This window comes from Sorghum bicolor, chromosome 6 (genome assembly GCF_000003195.3).
Source record: "Sorghum bicolor cultivar BTx623 chromosome 6, Sorghum_bicolor_NCBIv3, whole genome shotgun sequence".
Classification (NCBI taxonomy): Eukaryota; Viridiplantae; Streptophyta; class Magnoliopsida; order Poales; family Poaceae; genus Sorghum; species Sorghum bicolor.
Window position 1 is genome coordinate 56607832 of NC_012875.2, and position 22928 is coordinate 56630759.

The 22928-nt window shown below is 45.4% G+C and overlaps 2 protein-coding genes and 1 long non-coding RNA gene across 8 annotated transcripts; 2 read left to right on the forward strand and 1 right to left on the reverse strand.

Annotated features, from left to right (window-relative positions):
- On the reverse strand, positions 984-10702 carry LOC8074721 (F-box/WD-40 repeat-containing protein At5g21040). Of its 2 annotated transcripts, none has more exons than XM_021463049.1 (2): positions 10514-10702; positions 984-3178 (listed from the first exon to the last, which is right to left on the reverse strand). In XM_021463049.1, the coding sequence occupies exons 1-2, from the start codon at positions 10514-10516 to the stop codon at positions 1433-1435; spliced, it is 1749 nt and encodes a 582-aa protein (XP_021318724.1). In that variant the 5' UTR covers positions 10517-10702; the 3' UTR covers positions 984-1432. The 2 variants fall into 2 exon arrangements, with proteins under 2 accessions (XP_021318724.1, XP_002448549.1); XM_002448504.2 differs by lacking the exon at positions 10514-10702 and adding an exon at positions 3832-4023.
- On the forward strand, positions 8684-10317 carry LOC8074722. 3 transcript variants are annotated; one of them, XM_002447067.2, is made up of 3 exons: positions 8705-8901; positions 8982-9122; positions 9510-10317. In XM_002447067.2, exon 3 carries the CDS (start codon positions 9527-9529, stop codon positions 9968-9970), a length of 444 nt encoding a protein of 147 aa, XP_002447112.1. In that variant the 5' UTR covers positions 8705-8901; positions 8982-9122; positions 9510-9526; the 3' UTR covers positions 9971-10317. The 3 variants fall into 3 exon arrangements, with proteins under 3 accessions (XP_021318726.1, XP_002447112.1, XP_021318725.1); XM_021463050.1 differs by having other exon boundaries at positions 8706-8872; XM_021463051.1 differs by having other exon boundaries at positions 8684-9122; positions 9405-10317.
- LOC110436379 lies at positions 13956-18969 on the forward strand. 3 transcript variants are annotated; one of them, XR_002454279.1, is made up of 2 exons: positions 13956-14463; positions 15512-18969. It is a non-coding gene; the product is annotated as an uncharacterized LOC110436379 (long non-coding RNA). The 3 variants fall into 3 exon arrangements; XR_002454278.1 differs by having other exon boundaries at positions 13959-14739; XR_002454277.1 differs by having other exon boundaries at positions 13964-15325.

Consider the following 22928-nt stretch of genomic DNA (forward strand, 5'->3'; position numbering starts at 1 on the left):
TTGGACAATGTTTGTCAAATAAAAACGAAAGTGCTACAGTGTCAAAATCCAAAAAGTTTTTGGATCTAAACAAGCCCTAAACAACAGGCGCATCAATCGCTTCCAACCGGGGGTTCCCGATCAGGATCAGGCTCATCATCGCACTGCTCAAACGGTCGGCAGATGCGAGCAAAGGAAATTGGAAAACCTAGAGGTCAGATTGCGAGGAAGCACCCAGGAAGCTTCCTGCTGCGAGAGAGCAAAAACTCTCTTGCTAGCACTGCCGAGTTCCCAGTTTTAGGCTCCTGATAAAAACCTGCAGCATGTGGGCACTGCATGGCCTGTCAGATGAAAACGCTAGTTTAACACACACGCATAAACAAAACAACGGTGATGATGTAGATGTAGGGATGCAGAATTGTTTTATGGCTATGTTACTGCTAAAATATTAGCAATCATTCAGACAGAGCAGAACTGGGCAGGCATTGAAAATTGCGCTTCCTGACATTGCCAATGATTCAGAACGATTGCTGTCTTGCCCAGTGGCCAGTGCGGCAGAGCCAAGACATCAGAGTGAGTGCTGGAGAGTGTATTATCACAGGATTCTTTAAAATTTAGCACCATCGAAAAGACAAAAATGTTAGCATCGAATTCGTTTGAGGCTTTGACAAAGCTCGCAATATCTGCATTACACCTGATCAAACAGTGTTGTTATCAAACCATCACCAAATAAACTGAACTCCTGGACCTCCCGGAGAACAGAACAAGCTCACATTACAACAGAAACGCTCTCACATGTAAAATTGCCATTCTCCAGCACCATCGGGTACTACTGGTGTCAACACTTTTGAAGCATGTGCAATATGTTTTGTAGTAATAATATATCTGAAAATTAGAAAACATACATACGCACTTCAGGTTTACTACTGGTTACGGCTCTAGCACTGAAACGACAGTAGGATCAGACATGTAGCAGCTTACCATGAAAAATGTAAACCGGGCCATTGAAAGTGATGCCGTACAAGCACAAGATTATAGAAGGGAGAAAGCCTTCAGTACAAGTACTAGGTCACTGAAAACTAAATATTCTTTTACAAGTAACAGAAGTACACAAGTCGATAATGTAATGTTACCAAGTCTCTCAATTGGCCAAAAGCCCAAAACTGCAAAAGGAAAGCTAAAAGACCAAAAGCCTTTAGAATTCAAAGATTTGAAGGACTTGTCATTGATTTGGTCAATATACACTAGGCATAGAAGAATTGCATATATTAAATTGGAAATTATAACCACATAAAGTAGAACACCTGAATGTGCCAATGTTGAACTAAGTATTAGTTGACCCATCTTCAATGAAAATAAACTCTTAGCAAGTACTCCCAACAAGGAAGTACCCAATGATGGCAATGTATGGCCACAATAAACTGCAACTCAGTGAAGGGCTACTAATCCTAATCTAAGACTTGGCCTTCTCATTAATGGCACGCTTGTTGTGCCAAGTGGCACTCTTATCAGCCTTCAGTTGGTTCTTTTTCATGGCTATTGAGCACTGGTCAGGCCTTCTACCATTTGCATTCATCTCTACTTGTGCCTTCCTCCGCCTCATGCGGTTCTCCTGCCTCAAACTCCTTAGAGCCTGTGCCCTCCTCTCAATCTCCAGTGCTTCTGAGAAGTTCCAGACTCTAACAGAACCATCCTCACCTGCACATACAATCCTATCTGCACCAATGGCGATGGAGAAGAGATCACATCCAACGCCATGAAGCATCCTCTGTGGAGGCTCTATGGCACTTGCATCAAAGCTCTTAACACGCAGACCTTTTGATGATCTTTTGGGAGTCAGAAGCTTCCTCAAATCAATAAGTGCAATCCTGCCATCACTCGAGGCTGACACAAGCCATGGATACTCAAAAGCAAGAGAATGAACAGGACCTGAATGTGGCACCCAAGTTGCCACTGGTTTAATGTCCTCCTCATCATCAGAGACATCAGAAACATTGAACAAGCGAATAGCGCCATCCTCTCCACCAGTAAACAGCACATCCGCCAGGTGTGTCCAAGCCAATGAATATGCATTACCAACATGGGCATTGGAAACTAAGCTTGTTAACTCGCCGTCCCTGATATCCCATACATATGCATCTCTACCAGCAGTACTGGCAACAGTATTTCCACGCAGAGCAAGAGACCACACCCAGTCTGCATGCATGAACTTTTGCACGCAATCCATCTGGGCTCTGTCCCAAACACGAACAGTCATGTCCCAAGAACCACTATAAATCCTCAGTGAATCCAAGGCAAGACTAGTCACAGGACCTTCATGCCCCCAGAGGCGAAACTCCGCATTCTGGTCAGTACCACTTCCAGAGATGTGAAATAAGTGATCATTGCCTTCAACAGCCCTCCAACACTGAATATAGGCATTAGTTCCTCCACTCACTAAAAGCCTAGAGTCAGCTGCAATCGCCCGGATGGTGCCACCAAGTGCACGGGATGTATCAATCAATAACCCTTCCTCCATTTTCCACATTCTAACCACAGAATCGCGGCCGCCAGTGAATATCAGATTTGCTGATACCAAAAGGAAGACGGCTCGAACATCCTCATTGTGGCCACGGAGAATATCCACATTGAATCTACCCATGAATGATTTACTCCTGAACTCCCGCTCCACGAAAAATGTTTTCCAAGACTTCCCATCTAGGGGGGCACCAGGCAACAAGGGCCCATTCAGGGCGTCGGGAAGGTCTGGAAGCCCCCACCTTTCGCAGTATAACTTCTTCCATCCCTGATGATCTGTGGCTAAGGCATGCAGGAGGGTGGAGACACAGGATACAATTCCAAGGTCCTTTGCATCGAGGCGTGCAAGGACCTCGCAGACCAAAGCAGCCGGCAGATCGGTGAAGCACCTGATGCCACAGGTTGAGGCAGATGCCTCATCGCTCGCTTCAGCTTCTTGTTCTGGATTATCGTCTCTCGGAACAGATCCATGACTGGACTTCTGGTTCTCCAATTTGTTGAGGCTCTTCAAACCCTTAGGCTTCCAGTAGTGAGATAAGGGATTTGCCTGGACGAGAGTACCCTCAGTGCAAATGCGGGAGCAATTATCAGGCGAAGAATCTCCTCTTTCCTTGTTGCAGTCAAAGGCCATAAAATTGTGAGGTCCAACCTCGAGATTAATCTCCCTAGACCTCAAATCCCCCTGAAACGAAGACAATCAGAATTGAGTTACATTAAAAAAAATAATCAACATCAATTCTCCATCACAAATCATATGCAATATCATTCAGGTACACCATAAACTGAACCTAGAGAGCAACAGCAAAGCAACGAGGCTGCTCGGGATACAAACATCCTGGCTATGGTTTGATTTAGGCATTAATCAGATCGAAGCAAATTTCACTCCCTGCCTAACCGACAAGCTTCGCACCATAAACTTCACCCACCAAACCAAAGCGGAGATTAGGCACACCAAACCTGATAATAATTCGACCTATAATGGCTACAAATGAGTCCAGAGAGGTAAACCAAACAGGCCAGATCTAGATGTTCTACACCAACACAGGTCGAGGTGCTCTACCTAAATCGAAGCCCCAAATCCACGGCAATCCCGCCGCAGAAGCACGGAACCACTCCCACTTGAAGAAAAAAAATCACCAGAAAGTATGGCCCTCTGCATGCCCAGACGCCTAGATAGAAATAATAGAAGCTACACACGTAATATTGCACGAATTTGTCGCCGCAAAAATTACCACCTCCTCTACGGGACCGGGAGCATGATTGAAGAGCGCATCACCAGCCGGGATAACTTGAATCAAACTAGAAGGAAGCAAAAAAAAAAACGAAGAGGGTTACCTCGAGGCGGCCTCCGAGATCTCGTCGAATGGTTGGGGGACAAATTTCTCTCGTGGATTTGGGCGAGACCGCGGCCGGTGGGGAGGGGAAGAGGACCTGACGGCTGACGCGAGGCTTGGTCTGCACCGCCCGTGCTCGGCGCCGAGATTTCCCTGCTGCTTTGGGCTCTACGATCTGCGCCGTCGCGGAAGCAAAGGAAAAGCATCCGTGCCGCACAAGGAAAAGGCCGGTAGGCCTGTTGTGGGTTGGGCGTGGTTTTGCTGGGCCGGCCCGTTAGTGATTTTACCTGTGGAATCAAACTTCCTTCGGAACGGGCCCAAGTTTGTCGAATAAATCGGGCTTTATCCCATTTTGGGCTTCTGAACTTAGCTAAGCACGCCTGTCTCCCTTATTATCACTTTGAAACGAAGCCGAGCAGGTTGTGACATTGCAGCACATCGCCGCTGCAGGTTGGTTTCGTTTCAACTGCCAATTTTGCTAGAAATAGCTATCGAAAGCAGAGATGTTCAGTATATTTGTGTATGTATATAAAGATAAAAGCAAAGCGTTATCACTAAGCATCAAACTTAGCACATACGTACTAATGTATGTATAATCTCTTCATACGTTATATACTCTGTCGATCTGCAGCCGGCAAGGCGTAGGCGTCTTTAGAGCTGATGGATGGGGCTTGTGACCTGTAACTTTAAACAAGATATATAATCTATCCATTATGTCATTCTGCAGTCTTGTTCGCTTGAATCAACACTACTTTTTAACCATGGAATAATTTTTTTTTTCATATTAGCCAATGAAAGTGGAGGCGTGGTATAGATCAGCGGCAGGAACCAAACGCACTCTATTACCCCATGAAAGTTGGATGTTTCTAAGGCCTTGTTTCTTGCCAAAAAAAATTGCAAAATGTGAACAGTAGCAATTTCATTTGTATTTCACAAATATTGTCCAATCATAGGCTAACTAGACTCAAAAGATTCGTCTCGCAAATTATATGCAAATTGTGTAATTAATTATTTTTTTACCTATATTTAATGTTTCATGCATGTGCCGTAAGATTCGTTGTGACGAAGAATCTGAAAAAATTTGTAAATTTTTTTGGAAACTCAACAAGGCAACTAGAATTTTTTGCATGCCTTGTCAGAACTAAGGTGAAGGCTCCGTGCAGCCTCTAATAAGTACTCTGGTTCAAAAATGAAATTTTATGAAGAGGGGCGATATCTGCATGAAGACATATCAATTAAGATAGGAAAAGAAATGGTTTACAAGATCGCCCCTAAGGGCCACAATACAGTCTCAAGCACTTGCCCACTCGCAAAGATAACAATAAATACAACAACAGCAACATCACCCCATGCCATAAGCCTCAATCCTACAAGGTTGTCCCCAACAGCATAAGTGTATTATTCTATTAAGATCCAATTGATTTCATTTAAAGGAAAGTCAAATTTAAATTTTGATCAACAGTTATTCAAATTATATATAATTGAGGCCATAAACGCACGCATCAATAGATTTGTATCAAAACAGTCGGTAAGGCAGATCCATCCATTATTCCAGGCTTCCAGTTCCAGCTATGAGTTTCCCATGGTGCTGGGGTGGGGACTGTTGACGGAATGACCGAATCATACCATGGTTAGTTTTTACTTTTAGGACACTAATCAGCCATTAATGCATGGAGAGAGACAACTGAAAAGGAACACACGAACGCTACCTAATTACAGCCAGAAGAGGCTCATCACCATGTAGCCAAAGTACTCCCGTACAAGCGTACAGGGTACAGGCGTGCAGCAGTACAGCACGTGTCCTTCCCGCTCGCATTAAGCAACTGATAAACTCTGTAACAGGAGCAACTAATCATACTACCATGCACCATCATCAAGGCTCATCATCAAAATTCAAAAGCTTAAAAAGCACACTCACTACTGCACACGCCGGGACAAAAGATCAGCTGCCTGCCCCCAGCACCCAGCACTCCAGCAGCAACAGCCAGCTACCGCACCGCAACCAATTTAACGTCACGTCGCAACGATCCAGATTCCCGTACAGACAGTCGTGTTGTCCCGTCGCGCAAAAGAACATGAACGAGCACGGCCGAAGCGCCCATGGGGAAACTCTGTCGGCGTCACTCCACCAGTGACCACTGAACACAGTCCGGGTAGATTAGCTTTAATTTGGTCCTCGCTATCCAGTCTCCCTCTCCACAAGAGAAACATCACTCACGGTAATAAGATCACGGAAACTTGATCGGGATAGTTGCGGTGAATCCCTGGGAGTGAGGAAGTGGATTAGTTAGAGAAAGCTCCAAAGACACGCATGCATGGGGCATGACCGTCCAGGTTCAGTCGTCAGAGTATCCAGTCGATCAGTCACACAGTGATTACCAGTAGCCTACTAGCTAAACAACACTGCCGTCGTCTGTCCTGATCCATATGATATGGTGAGGGAAGACCTTTATGGATTTATTGGGGTTAGGTAGAAAGAGTGTAAGAAAAGCAGCCAGCTAACATAATCGGCTGGCCCAAAGACCACCCCTTTTGTTTTTGGGTCATCTAAGCTTACAACTTATTTTAATACTGGACCAGCAGACAGCAGACCGTACCTACTCCGATTATCAGATTCCTTTGCCTCTTCATGTAGATCCAATGCACTCACACTCTTGTTATTACCGGCCGCTCAACTCACCTAAAAGCAGTTAAAGTTGTTACCACTGGCATTTTATTACTACTACTCTAGAGCCTATCTAGATTCTTGATCTAACAGCTAGTATGCTGCTAAGTTTAATAAGGATTAATCTAAACAGCGAGTCCTAATAGACCACATTTTCATCCATGGTGTCAGCGGCAACACATATAGCTGCATGAGCTCTACTTTAGTAGAGCCTACTATTGGCTTATTTATTGTGAAAGAAAAATATTATTGAATGGATGATAGATTCAACAGATAAGCTCAAGCGAATAAACTCATAGTCTCTCTTTTACCGCCATGGAGCTGGTAATGCGAAATCTCCCAGCATTTTATTGCATGCTAGGGCCACTATTTTCCTCTATTTTTTTCTTGCACGTTAGACTAGTGAGCTACGCCATTGGCCATTAAGGGAATGTACAACGTGGGGCGTTACTCCTTCACCGTGAACGTAGATCCGTCCACCACTTCGCGAGGCAGTGGCGCCATGACCGACCTCGCACAATCCCCAAGAGTCAGACTCTGGAGAAAATGCTCCATGGACAATGGAACAACCTCAATACAATAGACGATAGTTGAATCAATTCCAGGACTGGCTGGATCGAGAATTTCTAACCAGGGTACTGCCAAGTTGCAATCCCCACACAGCATCGCCACGACCTCCAGCCACTAGTGGAGCTTCATTGGAGCCATATTGGGTCATGCCCCCTCGTTTTTACAATTCTGAGGTTGTTATAGTGCGTATGCATATTTCGCTTGTAAAGCTTTATAATGGACATCCCTAAACCATGTATATTTTCTTGTTGGCCTCCTCTATATTTATCGTCAAGCTTTACCACTGTCTCCAGCTATCGTGGTGCCATGGTTGCACACCGTTGCTACTTGTGTTCGTCACACCACACTACCATGGCATCCTTTCCCTTGTGAACCCATAGCTCCATACTGATATAGCTCAGGGTAACATCGTCTCTAAAGGTGATATAGCTCAGGGTAACATCGTCTCTAAAGGTGGCTCTCATGACGTCGTTGCAGGATCTTAGCCCAAGCTCCATGGATCCAACCTATGAGCTTATCATCGTCCATGAGTAGTTGAGCTAGATTGGGAATTTGGGAATAAGTCAGAAGGCAAAGGCAAAGCAACAAGATGAGGAAGGAACAAGAAGAGGACACAAAAGCAGTAGCATGGTAGTTGACCGCTCAGATGGCGCTGGCATTATTGAGACATTTGGTTAAAACTTAAGCACCCTTAAAATAAATTTTTCATTGCAGGTTCAACTCCTTGAGAGACATTTGCGGACATAATTTTTTCTCTTACCTTTGAAGTGCCTTTGTCAGAACTTGAAGAAGAAGAAGATAACAGTTATATTGTTAAATTATCAATATCCAACTAGAGCCTAGACTCCCTCAAAAAAGTTATATAGCAGCCATTCGCAGCACCCGATTTTTTTCTTACCTCGTGCCACCACACTCACACCCACCTGTGCCCGCATCGCCGCCGCGCCCGCCTTGCATCTTCTCCAACTTCGGTGAACTTCTTCTTTGCCAACTCCGGCACGGGCCACCGAATTTGTCCTTGTCTTAATGTTTCTTGTGATTTATGATTTGTACCAAGGGCGGGGCGGTGGATGGCAGCGGGGAGATGAAGAAGATAAACAGTACAGTGGGAAAAAAGAGCGTGTGCCAACAACCGAAGCGTTGGATAGACTGACTCTTTTCTCTTGGTTAATCCAGCAGCCGGGCATCATTGCTGCCCCTGTGCATCCGCGTGGATCGATCTCAAGGGGCATGGACATGGAGTGATGAGTTCCGTGATTGGACGGGCAAACGCCAAGAAAGCGTGAGCCCGTGACTGCCTGCCAAGAGCAATGCGGCGACGCATGAGCTAATCAATCGAGTTAACGCTCCTCGTGGTTTCATTAATCGAGAATCTAGGCCCTATCAGCTAGACATTAGACACGAATTAGCGGTAGCGTGGCTTCGCTTCCCATGCACGGCGTCACCGTCGTCGTCTTCGTCTTCGTCTCCGTCGGTCAGAGACTCAGAGCGCGGTGGCTTGTCCGTGAATCTCGGCATCTCGCCTTGTGACGAGCGATGTGAATTGCATTGAGGTGGCGGCGAACGAGAGCGAGGCGAGTACGGCCGCAGAATCTCGACACGGGCGGCGTACGTGGTAATAGTAGATCGAAGCAAGCCGACAGAGTTTGGTGAAGGCTCACATGCCCACCTAACATGGGTGCCTGTGCCTCTCTCTCTCTCTCTCTCTCTCTCTCTCTCTTCATGCTGTGCTCTTCCAAAGTCCCAGCCATGGTCATTCTAGCTTCGTTCTCACTCCAGACTCCAGGCTCCACACCACGCACAGACAGTGAGCTCTTGCCCCCACAGAGCAGCAGGGTCCAGGCAGATAGATCCTCACCAATTTTCTCTCTCACTCTCACTCACATTATCTCCCTAAATATACTCTTGGTTACCAGGAATCATCACTGGAGTGGAGCGTGTATAAAAGGGCCAGGTCCTCTCAAGTCTGAACCTTCAAGTGCCCTGTGCAGCCGTGTGCTAGCTCCTCAGTCCTCACTAGTCCTTTCTCCATCACAAACGCTAGTCTTTCTCTAAAGGTATGTGCTAGTGTTACTCAAAGAAAGCAACCCTTTTCGATTGAGCTCTACTCCTACCTTTGTGGAATTGTGAATTGTGAATTGGCATGTTTGCTTGTGTCTGCTTCATCATGAACACAGACAGCTCCTTTCATAATCAGATCTATCATCGGTGGGACCTCGGTCTCTAGATTTTGGTTATATAAAACTGAGTCCAATTCTTGCCTCATGATTGGGTGAACAATTTGATTTACTCTGTCTGCATTTCTTGAATTGCTAATCCTTAGTCAAGTCAAATGCCAGAAACTCGAAGCTCTAGATCTTGATGAAAGGGGGGAAGAAATGTAGCAGTGCCAAAGAAACCTTAGGTTCAGCTGTTTGTAACAAATTCTCTGGCAACGACGACAGGTCGGAGACTCGAAGCAATGGCGTCCAAGATGCTGCTCGCCGCGCTGTGCGTGGTGGCGCTGCTCGCGGTGCGGTCGGAGTCCCACGGCCTTGGGGACTTCACGAACAGCGAGGCGACGCCGCAGATGCAGAACTTCTTCAAGCCCGAGGCCGCGGCGCTCCCGGAGTCCCTGGACCCCTCCTCCATGCCCGCCGCCACCATGGCCGCCAAGCCGGAGGCCACGGTGATCCCGACCACCACAACCACGGCCACCACGGCGGACACCTCCGCCGCGACTGCAGGCACGGTGCCCAAGTCGTCAGCCACGCCGCGCAGGTCCGTGTCCGTGGCCGCCGGCGTGGCCTGCGGCGTGGCTGCCGTGGCCGTGGTCGGCATCGCGGCCGCCGTGGCGTACGTGGTGCGCGGCAGGCGCGGCGGCGCGCGGCGCGGGACGGCGGTGCAGCTCGGCTCCTCCCCGTGAGCTCGGGCTCAGATGGGGGCCCCGGCCCGCTTCGTAGGCCAGGCCAGCGTCGTTACTCATTAGGAGCTGGTTAAGCGCGTCGTTTAGCTTCGCGATTTGTGTTGAATCGATCGGATTATTGCTTTTGGGTTATTAGTGGTTGAATTCTTTCGTGTGTGTGTGGGGGGGGGGGGGGGGGGTGTCGGTGAAGATCAATCACGCTACCGAGTACGGACCAGCAGTGGTGCATGTAACATAAATAATGCTGGTGGAGTGGTGGTAGTAAGCGTCATGTTGTTGTGTATGGTGTCTACTGTAGACCTTTGATATTGCTGTGCATCAGGATTTTCAGGATTTTGTTGTTGAGATGTGATCATGTGAGTGAGATGTTGCCGTGTGTACTAGCTACTTAGTAGTGATAGAAGTAAAGCGACTTAATGCGGATCTGCTAACCAGGGAATTAGCCGGGCAGATTCTAATACCAGTAAATAATGGAGTATTTCGAGAACCTAATACAAGATCTAGATGCACATAATGTAAAGAAGGTTAGGGTAAAGCACAGACCATCCGTCTTAGGAGCAGAGGAGCCGGGATCCACCATCAGCGCCGGATCTTGACGCGCGGTGTGCTCGCCTTGCCGGAGGTGAAGAAGAGGACGCCGGGAAGTAGCGCAGCGGCGGTGGATCTTCCCGTCACTGCCTGCGACCCTCTAGATCGGATTAGGGTTAGAGATATGGGAGAGAGTGTTGGCGGCGGCCAACTTCGTGGTGCGTGCCCCGGCTCCCCTCCCTTCTCTTTATACCGATCAGGAGCGGATCTGGCCGTTGGGCCATCAGGGGAAAACGGATCCCTCTGCATGGCCGTTGGGCCATGCAGGAAGAGGTCAAACTAACAAGTAGCTCCGGACGCCTGAACTCAGTACCTTGGTAGCCTACCATGAACATGCTTGAGAAACTCTGAATTAATTCATGCCTCCCAGAGATGGAGCCAAGTGATTTGATGATGATCACGTACTAATTGACTATAGGCGGTACGTAGTAGCCGGTAGGAAGAAAGGCCTGCGACCTGCCAGAGTGGCCGCGTTGTCCGGGCACGCGAGCAACGGAACGGGACAACGTCGTGGCGCCTGCCTGCCTGCCTGCCAACGCGATATCTCACCCTGGACCAGTCATTGCAGTGATTGCGCAGGCTCGCGTCGCATGCAGGCGATCCATCACTCTGCGTCCGCGGGACGAGTGGGCAGGTTGTGCTGGCGCTGGGGCTTGGCGTCAGTGGATCGTCGGAACATACACCCTGCAGAGCTGTAGATCCGTGAATGCAGTGCAGGCAGCTTCCGCGGTCCTGCCGAACTGCTCCCGCACCGACGTGGTCATCACGGCGGTTTGCCCAGATCCCAGAGGGCTCGGGGCTCGGGGCTCCACCCCCGCTCCACTCCACGCCACCGCTGGCTCAGCTGTTGTTTGTTACCAACTTTTAGTAACTTACCACCACCACCGACTGTCGCTCGCCCCAGCGCTAGTGATTGTCGGTGATCCGGCGGCGGTGCCGGTGCCGGTGCCGGTGCCGCCGGGTTCTGAGGTCCGAACGGCCAGAGGCTTGCCAACAGCGCGGCACGATGCGCGTGAGGATGCCGCGCGCGCGGCCGACACCCGTCGCGTCGGCGAAGGGGGGGGAGGTGCCCGTGCGCACACGCCAGCACGCGGACCACGGTCGCGTGCGCGATGGTCGATGCACGCATGCATGGAGCGACAAGAGGCTCGGCTCCCATACGCGGTGTGATGGCGCACGTAGATTACCGTCTTCGGGAACTCGACGACGGTACGGTACGGTGCTTCGGGTTTTTATAGGCAAAAAAAAGATGCATCGGATATCTACGATTTACTGGAACCAAGGGGAGTAGTATATGTTAGTACAGTTTAGAGCCCCACTCCTTGGTTATTAATCAGCTCCGGCTGACCGGCTCCTTGATCCTCTGTTAAACTGATCCTGGTAGGAGAGAGTAGTTGGAAAGTGATTTTGGTCGAGATTGAATATGAATAGTTGAGGATCAGTTTTTTTTAGCTCTTAGCTCCCGATGTAAAATGAAAAATTAATTCTCTAATTCTCACTAGAATTTTTTTTTATCATTTTTTACCTTTTTTTTTTAGAAACTGCCCTCCCTCATCTTTATTCAGAAGCAATTATATCACAGACTCCGTCTGGTGGAGAGAGATACCAGACATGCCTACGTACGGATCGAAAGACTTATTCGTCCAAGGTGCGTGTGTTCCTGTGGAGGTTAGCACCGTACCAAATTGTATACCAACGGAAGTCATTTGTCATCGCAGGAATATGGCATCAAACAAAGGATGTTCTTTATGTGGGGAGTTAGATTCATGGAAACAATCACTGATTGAGTGCAATGTTTCAAGATGTGTATGGAGCTTAATTAGAAAGGGAAGAGATTTGTGGAGTTCCTTAGACAAGTTCCGAAGGTTCATCTACCACACGAGGACTTGACGCAGGTGGTGGCGCGCCTTTGGACGATGTGGTACATTGGACCTAAGATTATATACACTAGGGCTAGTTTCAGAGCCCGCTCTCTATCATTTTCTACTGTTTCATAATAAGAAGTGTTTCAAAAAGGTTCGACTGTCCCGTTGGTAGATTCCTGCAGCCCTTCTAGCCCAAGATATAACAGGCGCGCCCATCAATCGCTTGCTTTTCCTGCTCTCAAAAGCGCAGTCGTTTAGCCCAAGGTATGCACTTTCCATGGTCCAAGAAGGCCCAAGCAGAAGTAGCCCACGATTCTTGGACGACACACGACGCTCCTACGTGCAACGAAAACCACCGGTCCAGGTCCACCGCAGACCTGGCGCACATGCATGCTGCGTGGGTGGACAGAAGGGCATCCGGGCAGGTGAATCTATCTACCTCGGTTCATGCGCCTCGATCTGGTGCCAAGCCACGCCCGTGGCCGTGGGCATGGATGTTTCGGACGTCACGAGCCAAGTACGTACCCCTACTACTGATTACTTGTCGCGATCTCTCGCTCCACTTGTAATATAACTACTCGATCGATCGTATGTGCATGCATGCATGTTCTCCTGATAGCGACGGATTGGTTGCACACAGACGCTTCCCGTTTTTTGCTCTAACTAATGATGTTAGCGCGCGCCATACCGTCTTGCTTGCTGCATGTAAGTTGTAACCACAAATCCTGTGTTGTCTGTATCCCTCCCTCCCTCCCGTGAAGGCGAGGGCGTAATTGTGCATCGCAGCCCTGTCGTTTCACGGCTCTATTTTCAAGACTCTCTGGTATTGTAAATAAATTTGATCTCCATGAAACTCATTTTATTCTATGAAACTATTTCCATCTCTCTTTATTTAAGCTATGTCATGTCAACTTATTTAATACGTATGGAACTCCTACAAAACTCCCATTTAGACTAGCTAGCTATGTCACATCAACTTATTTGATCCTCAACCAATTGGTAGCTAGTGCTATTTGTGGCGGCCATGTACTTGTGGCGTGGCAGATTGAGGTCGGCAAGCAAACACCCCCGCAGGCCTCGCGATCGCCGCCACGATAAACACAGTACGGTCCACCATTTTAATTCCACGAGAAACGGCCGGTCGATGCATGTAATGTTCCCGGTTGTGCCACTACCTATCAATAAGTCTTCTCTGTGCATATATGATGAACGGAGATAAGCTCGACCGGGCGGAGTGGACGTTGCACGTTGCAGCATCAAGATGCATGCGTGCATGCATGCATATGCATGACGCCCAGTTTGGTACGGTGTTGCTGGTAGGTAATAGACTGTTGGATGCCTTGTGCTCTAGACAAAGGGCACGTATTTAATTTAACTCTACAAACTGCGTGAGGTTCACAGAAGCCACGCCCACGTCTACATAAATAAGCCCTGCCGTTTGATTACCTGCATTAGCGGCCAAGATTACTTCATAAAGTGTGCTTAGAAGCTGATTCTAATTCTGTTGCCGGGCTTCTACTCGATTCCTTCAGTCTTTATGCGGTCCCTCCCGCTTCTTGTCCGGATCAGCTAGATTTCTCCCGACCCAATCCGGTGCCTTCCACGCTCTTCTCTCCCTGTTTCTCGATCTTCTCTGCCTCCCGAACTTTCTTCCGACGCGAACAGATGGGCGGCGGCGGTGGTGCTAGCCGTCACCGGCGCGCCGCGGCGTCGCTCGTCCGTTTCCTCCTCCTCCTCCTCCTCCTCCCTCCCTCGCCTACTTCTTCCTCTGTTTCTTCCTCTCCTTCCTCTCTCTCTACTCTTTCCTCTCCCTGCGGCGGTGTGTGCGACGCAAGGGGGCGCCCTCCTCGGCCAGGGCTAACACTGGTGAGGCCTGGCGACCCTCCTCTCCCCCATCCTTCGCACGCACTCGTCAACTCTTCCTCTCTTGTCGCGGAGTGTCTGCTTCGCTCGTTCGTGAAACCCTAGGTACCTAAATGGATCATTCGACTTCATCCTTCCAGTACCGATTGCCAGGTCTCATCTCAGGAACATCAGCAGGTAAATGAATTTTTTTACTTTTAATACAATATATAACAATTGTGTCTACTTTTTGCTGGCTGTACTTAGGTTGATTCAAGGAGTTATGGCAAACATTGGCCTTACCAAACATGTTCGTTCTGGTCCTGTACACTAAATTTATTTTTTAGTAGATTCTTGTCAATACTTGCAGCTATTTTTCTTACCTCTAGATTTCTGCGTGTAGTTCTTTCCTTGTTCTCAAATAATTATTACCCCAGCCGATTTGTTGCTTGCCACAATCACGTCAATATCAAGGTATTCTGATTCCTGTTCTTCCTTTAATTATTCATCTCTTCTTGATAACTAGGTGTGCGCATTATGTACCTGTTACAAATTTGGTTATGGCTATATCTTGATAGTATGCTGCTATTTTTGAATTATCAACTCAAACTGCTGGAAGCCTGCCTGCCTTTGGCTCGATGAAAGTTGTGTCTATGCGTGTCCCCTGCCTTTGTAGGATGAATGGCAGCACACTCTATAGTATGTGTTCATGCAGTATCTCTCTTAGTTGTATTTTCATCCCACCTAATGTGTATATTAATGCCTTAATCTACAAATACACGCTTCTAGCTTGCAATGTACAGAGTTTAGCTGACTATGCTAATGTGAGATCTGCTGTTTTTCTGTTGTAGGTTTGATTGTCCATATCTAGGATTCCGTCATAGTTCAGTATTGTCATCCTTACCTAGATCTCCTTCCTGTAATATGTTTCGTGCCTCCAATCCTATTGAAGCATCTGCCTCTATCGGATGAGGCTACCTATCCAGCTCACTTCTTATGTGTTTTGTCCGAAGATGAACTTTAAATACTTCACCATGGTTTGGAATTAGGATTTTACAGTGTATGTGCAACACTGCTATTTTTGCTTTTCTATAGTTGAGTTAGTTGATTTATGTGAAATTGAGCTAATTTAGAGACATACTATATTTATGGTCTGCTTATTCATGTTTAGGATATGCTTGATGGATGCTATGTGGAACCTTGACAAGTAAATAATGGATTATTCATTGTTCTATAAAAATGGCAGGGCTTCCATATTCCAAACCCCACAGTGCAGGGCGCAGTCTCAGGATAACAGCCAAAGCAACCTCCCAATTCTCCAGGATGTGCACAAAAGTAGCCTCCACACTAGGTACTACGTATTTTTTTTAGCTAACTCACAATACAGACCTAATAGATAGGTATTACGATGGCCATCATCTTGTATTTCACGAATGTAAGATTCTATTTTAGGTCAACATGCAAAGTGAAAATATAGGTGCTTCCAACAATGTAGGTGGCATCACTACTTGCTTTTCTTTCCCACGCCCGAAAATGTAGGTGATTCCAGCAACATTGCTCAGTTTGGTATTTCCCCTGCTTCTGCCCTTGCTTGCTTTTATTTGTGCATACCAGCTTCATTGCCACACATGATGATTGCTAACTGAGGTCCTTTATTTGGTGTTTAGGACAAATAGTTGTCACATTTAATGTATTGTCCTGCACTCTCTTGCTATAATTTTTAATACTGAATTAGAGAATACTAATATTTAGATGTATCCGCACACAGATTTGTCATATGCCCTATATTTTCAAACAAAAGTTCTCTCAATAATAGATACTTCATAAAAAAAATTGATTAATATGAATCGTTAAATATGTTGTTATTTACCTACTGTTGCATCCAAACTTTGTCAATGACATGCTAATTTTTTTCTTTGTAAATGGCACAGAGCACTACTCTACATGAATTCATTCATAGTTATATACAGTTCAGGCACAAATGGTATGATTTGATACGCTGAAGTCCAAGGGGGACAGTAGCAGGTTTGGTTGTTGGGGACCTTGCGGTGTCTCCCCCCTCTCTTCCCTAGATGTGGGCGATGGCGACAGTACCCTTCCGGTGCACGCCCCCATGGCTGCCCTTCTCAGTGTCTCCCTCTTTGCTCGCCACTCGGCAGCGTCTTCTTTCCCTCTGTCTCTCTCTCTCTCTCTCTCTCTCTCTCTCCACGTGCCATGGCGCTCTGCCTGGGACTCTGCATTGGCCACACATGGTAGACACACCCAGGACAGATGGGCCTTAGCAACCCACGGTTTGGGAAGGAGCAATCTTAATTAGGTGCTCCTGTTTCCTCTCCTTTTGTGGTTTTGATTCTCTCGATTCTCTCTGATTTCTTCCTAGGTTGGCTTCGATTCCTAAACTTTTTCCCTGGAGCCTGTGATGAAAATTCTAGACCCACTGATCAAGGATATGAACTGATGTTCGTTTGCCTGTCAATTAGTTGTGCAATTAAAGACAACAAAGTGCATCAGCTCCTCAACAAGAAACCACGTCCACTTCTACCTAAATAAGTCCTGCCATTTGATTACCTGCATTACCCCATAAATCGTGCTTTGAAGCTGATTCTAACTGTGTTGCCTAGCTTCCGCTCGATTCCTTCAGTCTTTATGCGGTACCTCTTGTTTCTTCTCCGGATCAGCTAGAGACAAATATATATGCCGAATCATCATAGATTCCTCCTGAGGCAGTCCGGTGCCTTGTTTCCTCTCATTCTTGATTTTGATTCCGTCTCTTTGATTTCTTCCTACATTGGCTTGGATTCCTAAACTTTTTTCTTCTTTGGCCTGTGATGAAAATTCCTGAATATTGGTCAAGGATATGAACTGATGTTTGTTCGCTTGTGAGGTACTAGGCATGATCTGCTACTTATCTTGTGCATTTTATGGGAGTAACAAAATTGTGACCACGCCTAGAAGCTCCAAGTTCATGAACAAGTGATGATTGGAATATTTCTGAGGCCTCTAAACTTTTCCCTTCTTTGGCCTGTGAAGAAAATGTAGACCCATTGGTCAAGGATATGAACTGATGTTTGTTCGCTTGTGAGGTACTAGGCATGATCTGCTACTTATGTTGTGCAGTTTATGGGAGTAACAAAATTGTGACCATGCCTCGAAGCTCCAAGTTGACGAACAAGTCATGACTCAAATATTTCTGAGGCCTCTAAAGTTTTCCCTTCTTTAGCCTGTGATGAAAATTCCAGACCTATTGGTCAAGGATATGAACTTATGGTCATTCACCTGTGAGGTACTAGGCATGATCTGCTACTTATGTTTTGCAAATTATGGAAATAACAAAATTGTAACCATGCCTCAAAGCTCCAAGTTGATAAACAAGTGATGATTAGAATGTTTCTGTGGCCTTTAAAAATCATGTCTTCATTAAGAAAAATTTTAATCTTTTTTGTTGTGTAGATGATGAGTTGTAGGCTCTGCACTCCTTCCCACTCTGCATTGAGTTCTTCCTGCAATTAAATAGACTTCTTATTTATCTAAAGTGCTACCAGGCATTGAGTTCTTCCTACAATTAAATAAACTTCTTATTATCTGAAGTGCTGCCAGGTACATAGGTACCTAAAATCTTCAAACACTTTTGTTTTGTGAACACTAAGTAGTACGCTCTCCACTCCTTCCCACTCTGCATTGAGCTCTTTCTGCAATTAAATGGACTTCTTATTATCTGAAGCGCTACCAGGTAGACAGGTATGTACAATCTTCATGCACTTTTGGTTTGTGAATACTTAACGTGATAGCATAGTACTTTAACACAGGTAGTTGGTGACAATAAGAAAAACTACGGTTGCAAGTAATAGTTCAAACGCTACAAAATTAGGATTAGTATATGCACAAAATGTAGGAAGAAAAGTAATGCCTATAATGTGGCTGACCTGCCACAGATAGCAATGTATATATATTTTAGATGCCCCTATTTTGTGCCCAAGCGCCACATTTGTCAGACTCCAACAGAGAGTTATGCTAACCGGTGAATAACACTTTTTTTGATATTTTCCCCATTCTTCTTTGATGCGCGAATGGGCTGATGGCACAGAAATGCTTGTCACTTTGTTTATTTGTACAGAATCAAGCACCAGTGTGACGGTGTGGCTGTGCCAAATGTCAGCGCAGATACGATCGAGCTTGCATTGTTTCCATTCTGATGTTTCATCTATATTAGTTACATGCAGGATGATAAATTCATGATGGATGCTTATATACTGTATGTCTCTTTGATCTCTCTTCACAAAAATTTACTGCTAGGATGATTAGCACAACTAATATAGTATATAACTATATGATGACTTTTTGTCAGTGGTGACTAACATCCATGAACCCGATGCAGGATGATAGCTTCAGTAACAACCTCTTCAGTAAATTAGCATCTGCACTGCAAAAAGAAAGGCTCATGCCCTGTCATCAACCTTATGTGCTCTGTCAGCTCACACCATCCACCCTTTGTATAAAGTTTATAGTATGTACCATGAACTCTTAATTGTAAAATTCCTATTTGTACAAAAACTACTGACTGCTCAGACCATGTATGCACCCTATATATATTAGTGTAATATGGCCTCAGCTTGTTTTAGTCGCACTGCTTTTCAATTGTAGCATCCAAAAATAATCAAGACAGGTCATACTTAATTAATATAGTTAGCTTCATAAATAATACTATTTTCATTTCCTTCAATTTGTGACCGCACTGGCGCGCGGAGGCGCGCCCTGCCACTAGTTATCAGTGTATCACAATGCAAGCTTGGCCTGCCCTTTTCAACGCCAGGTCTTTGGTCTGTGGAATTGTGGAATGTACATATACTTGTAATTAAGTACTTCTAGCGTGTGTGTTCTATTTGGACACGTGGTGTACTCCATACATATGAATATGGTGATGATGCAGGGTTTCAAACATAATGTTACTACCGTAGCAAAAGAAAAAATAACTTCTTAATGCAATACGGCCTCCAACCGGATCGTGAAAAAAAAAGAAAAAGAAAGCATACACACTACTAGTACGTAATTAATCTAAGTGACACCATTACCACACCGGTCATTTTCTAAAAAAAAAGGTGATACCACCGGAGGTACGTACACAGTTCCTTAAGCTTCACGCAAATGATCGATTTGCGCAAGACAGTGTACGCATGTAAATCAGGTGCGCCTTCAGCTAGTACTGTAGTACACATGTCGTTGAGCGTCACATGACGAGCAATTTTAAGTGTACAAACTGCGACAGCTTCGTGCACAGAAGCGATGTCCACGGTAGCCTGAATGTGGTGGCCCGTCCGATTTGCCCACTTACAGGTTCAGATTTGATTCACTGTTAACTTTCAGAAGCAAGTTTACTTGCTGCAGCTCTGATTGTACTTTGTGTCTAAGATGTATAGTAAAAATTATATATTAAAAAAATAAAATATTTTATAATTTAGAATTGAAGGAGTACCAAGCTAAGAGATGTTTTATGCTGTTTAGGAGGATCTACTAGTATATATACAACTTGTATGCAAGGGCCGCATTATTTGGTCAGGAAACCTTCGGCGCGCTGGACCACGCCCTGGAAATGATCTAGCTATATATTCGGTGATTGATCTACATTTGCAAGCTCCCTCTACTACTTGCAATTAATGTGTGCCTACTAGCTACGAGGCACAACTAATTTGCTTAACTAAATCACTGATGAGGTGCGTAATCATAGGGCGAGCGAGAGGTTAAATTTGGAATGGACGATGTAATCGATCGAAGGCGCCCATTAGATGGTTCCTCGTGTTGCAAGCAAGCTGGCATCATTAAACAGTGGGTAGCGACTCAGTGCAGTACGATTTCCTCATCCCATCCCAACTGCAGCTATATATGACGACAATGATGAGCGAGCTTATTTCTTGACTAGTCTCGCGAAAAATTTTGCGACACTGTAGTATTTTTGTTTGTTTGTGGTAATTATTGTCTAACCATAGACTAACTAGGTTCAAAAGATTCGTCTAGTAAATTTCGACCAAACTGTATAATTAGTTTTTATTTTTGTCTATATTTAAAGATTCGATGTAATCGAAAATTTTGAAAAATTTTAAACTTTTGGGTGGAAGTAAGGCCTAGATCAGATATCATATGCAAATGCAATGCAAGTGGGCCCATTTGGTCACTTCCAAACACTGAAGCATAGGCATAGCCAGAAGAGTCAAAAGCATCATGCATGGGTATGCATTGTCCGTGTCAGTCGTCGCATTTAATTTGGTGTTTTACAGTACTCCATATAGTTGTAGTTCACACAAAAACTAAAAATTTTTCAAGATTTTCTGTCACATCGAATTTTGTGGCACATGCACGAAGCACTAAATATAAACGAAAATAAAAACTAATTATATAATTTATAAATCATGATATGAATTTTTTAAGTCTAGTTAGTCCATAATTAGATAATAATTATTAAATAAAAACGAAAGTGTTACGGTAGCTAAAATCAAAAAAGTCGGAACTAAACAAGGCCATAGTATATACGACTAGAGACATGCTGGATATGTAGGAAATCTCCCGTTCTTCGTACGTGTGACGGCGCCAACCGCCAAATGTCACAGCAGCGTCGTCACGCCACGCCTTTCCCATGCATTCTTCCAGGATGATAGGAGATAGCAGCAGCGAATCACTTTCAGTTTGAGATCACGCACAGGGCGCGCCGAGGCAAAAGCAAGGCAACACGGCCAGCGCCTTTCGCGAAACGGAACCCTGAAATGCTACCCGTGGAGGCAGCAGTGTTATAGCTGAGGCAGCAAAATAAAGGCGGCATGCATCGCTAGCTCATGCCTCATGACAGACAACATATACTCGCCGGTGCCCACTACAACTACACTTATGTGTAGCATAATAATCGTATCAGTTAAGCTACAAGCAGAAGCAGCCCCGATCGAATCGATGGATATCTTTCCCTGGGCTAGCTGGCTGTGGCTAATGATGTTGTCAGGTCAGGGACATATATCTGCTAGCACAGCACGAAAGCCGCGCATGATGAGCGCGGCACTTGGAGATTCTTGCCTGGAAATGGACGCTGGCTGCCCCGCCTGCCCCTGCCATTTCTGCGCCAGGCAGCTAGCCGCCGCCTTTTCCCCCCGTGCTCGATGGTGCGTGCCGCCGCCGCCGCCGCCGCCCCGCCCGCGCCTGGCGGCCGGCGGGCGGAGCACCCAGACCCAGCACCGGGGTTTCGCCCGCGCAGATCAGCGCCGTTCGTCCCCGCGCGGTGTCTCGGTTCGCGTGGCCGCGTGGTTGCCGCAGGGGTGGGGTAGGGCCCTCGCTCGCACGCTCTGTTGCACGTACGGCATGGTGACATGATGAGGCGATGCGGCCGGCCGCGGGGGGAGGTGGCAACGCGAACACATGGTTGGGGACAGGACAGGCTACTGTCTATATCCGCCTTCATATCAGTGTCATTCTTGGAGCACGTGGTCGTGTCCAGTGCAGGATATATTGCGCAGCGGGCTAGGGTAGTACAGCAACAGCAGCATGAGACAGGGGAGTTTTGTTCGCCGAAGATAAACTTTTTGTGAGAGCACAACAATCGTTGAACGGTTCAACTTCAATGTTTTTTTCTTTTAAAAAACATGCAATCCTAATTCTTTGATCTAACAATCTAAAGTTTGACTACTTTTTTTTTTAAAAAAAAAGAAAATCATTATCTAGGACATCAATTTTTTTGAAAAATATATTTTGTGATTAATCTAATAGTTAATATCATAAATATTGATATATTTTTTATATAAATTTGGTTAAAATAAAATAAATATATGATTTGGTATGATAGACAATTCTAGTATTGTTTTGTGGATGGAAGGGGTATACTACTTCCTCCATCCTAAATTATAAGTTATTTTTATTTTTCTTTGAGAGTTAAATTATCTTAAGTTTAACAAAATTCATAATAAAATAGTAACATTTATAATATTTAATAAGTATCATTAGGTTCATGCATTAATTATATTTTTATTATATACTCCTTTTGTCTCTAAAAACTTTAATTTTTGGAGTTGTCTTAAGTCAAGCTTTTTTTAACTTTGACCGAATTTCTAGAAAAAATGCTAAAATTTATAATCTCAAATTAGTACCATTAGATTTATTATAGAACATATTTTTATAAGATACTCATTTTATGTCATAGATATTGATGTTCTTTTCGATAAAGTGGCCAAACTTAAAAAAAATGAATAACATAAATTTTAGGAATTAAAGTTTTCATAGATAGAGGGAGTATCGATGTCATAAGTTTTTTTCTTTAATTTTAATCAAACTTGAGATGATTTGATTTTTCTTTAAGAAAGTTAGAATGATTTATACCGAAGTCCATATGCAAGCAACATAACACGTGCTGGATTCTATCTGAAAAAAGGGAAAAAAAAAACCAAAGCAGTAAACATGACATGAGGCTGCAGCGGTACGGCCCTGCAGAGTAACCATCAAATCTTCTGTACTCCTACTTCTCAGAAAAAAAAAACAAATCCTCTGTAGAGTCGTTCTACAGACAGGTGGGCCGGCTTCAGATCAGACGGGCAGCCTGGCGTGGGCCCATCTTGAGCTGTCTTCCGTAGATGTTGTCTGGTCCTGTTTAATTCTTGAAATATTTTATAAAATTTTCAAAAAAAAAATGTCGGCAT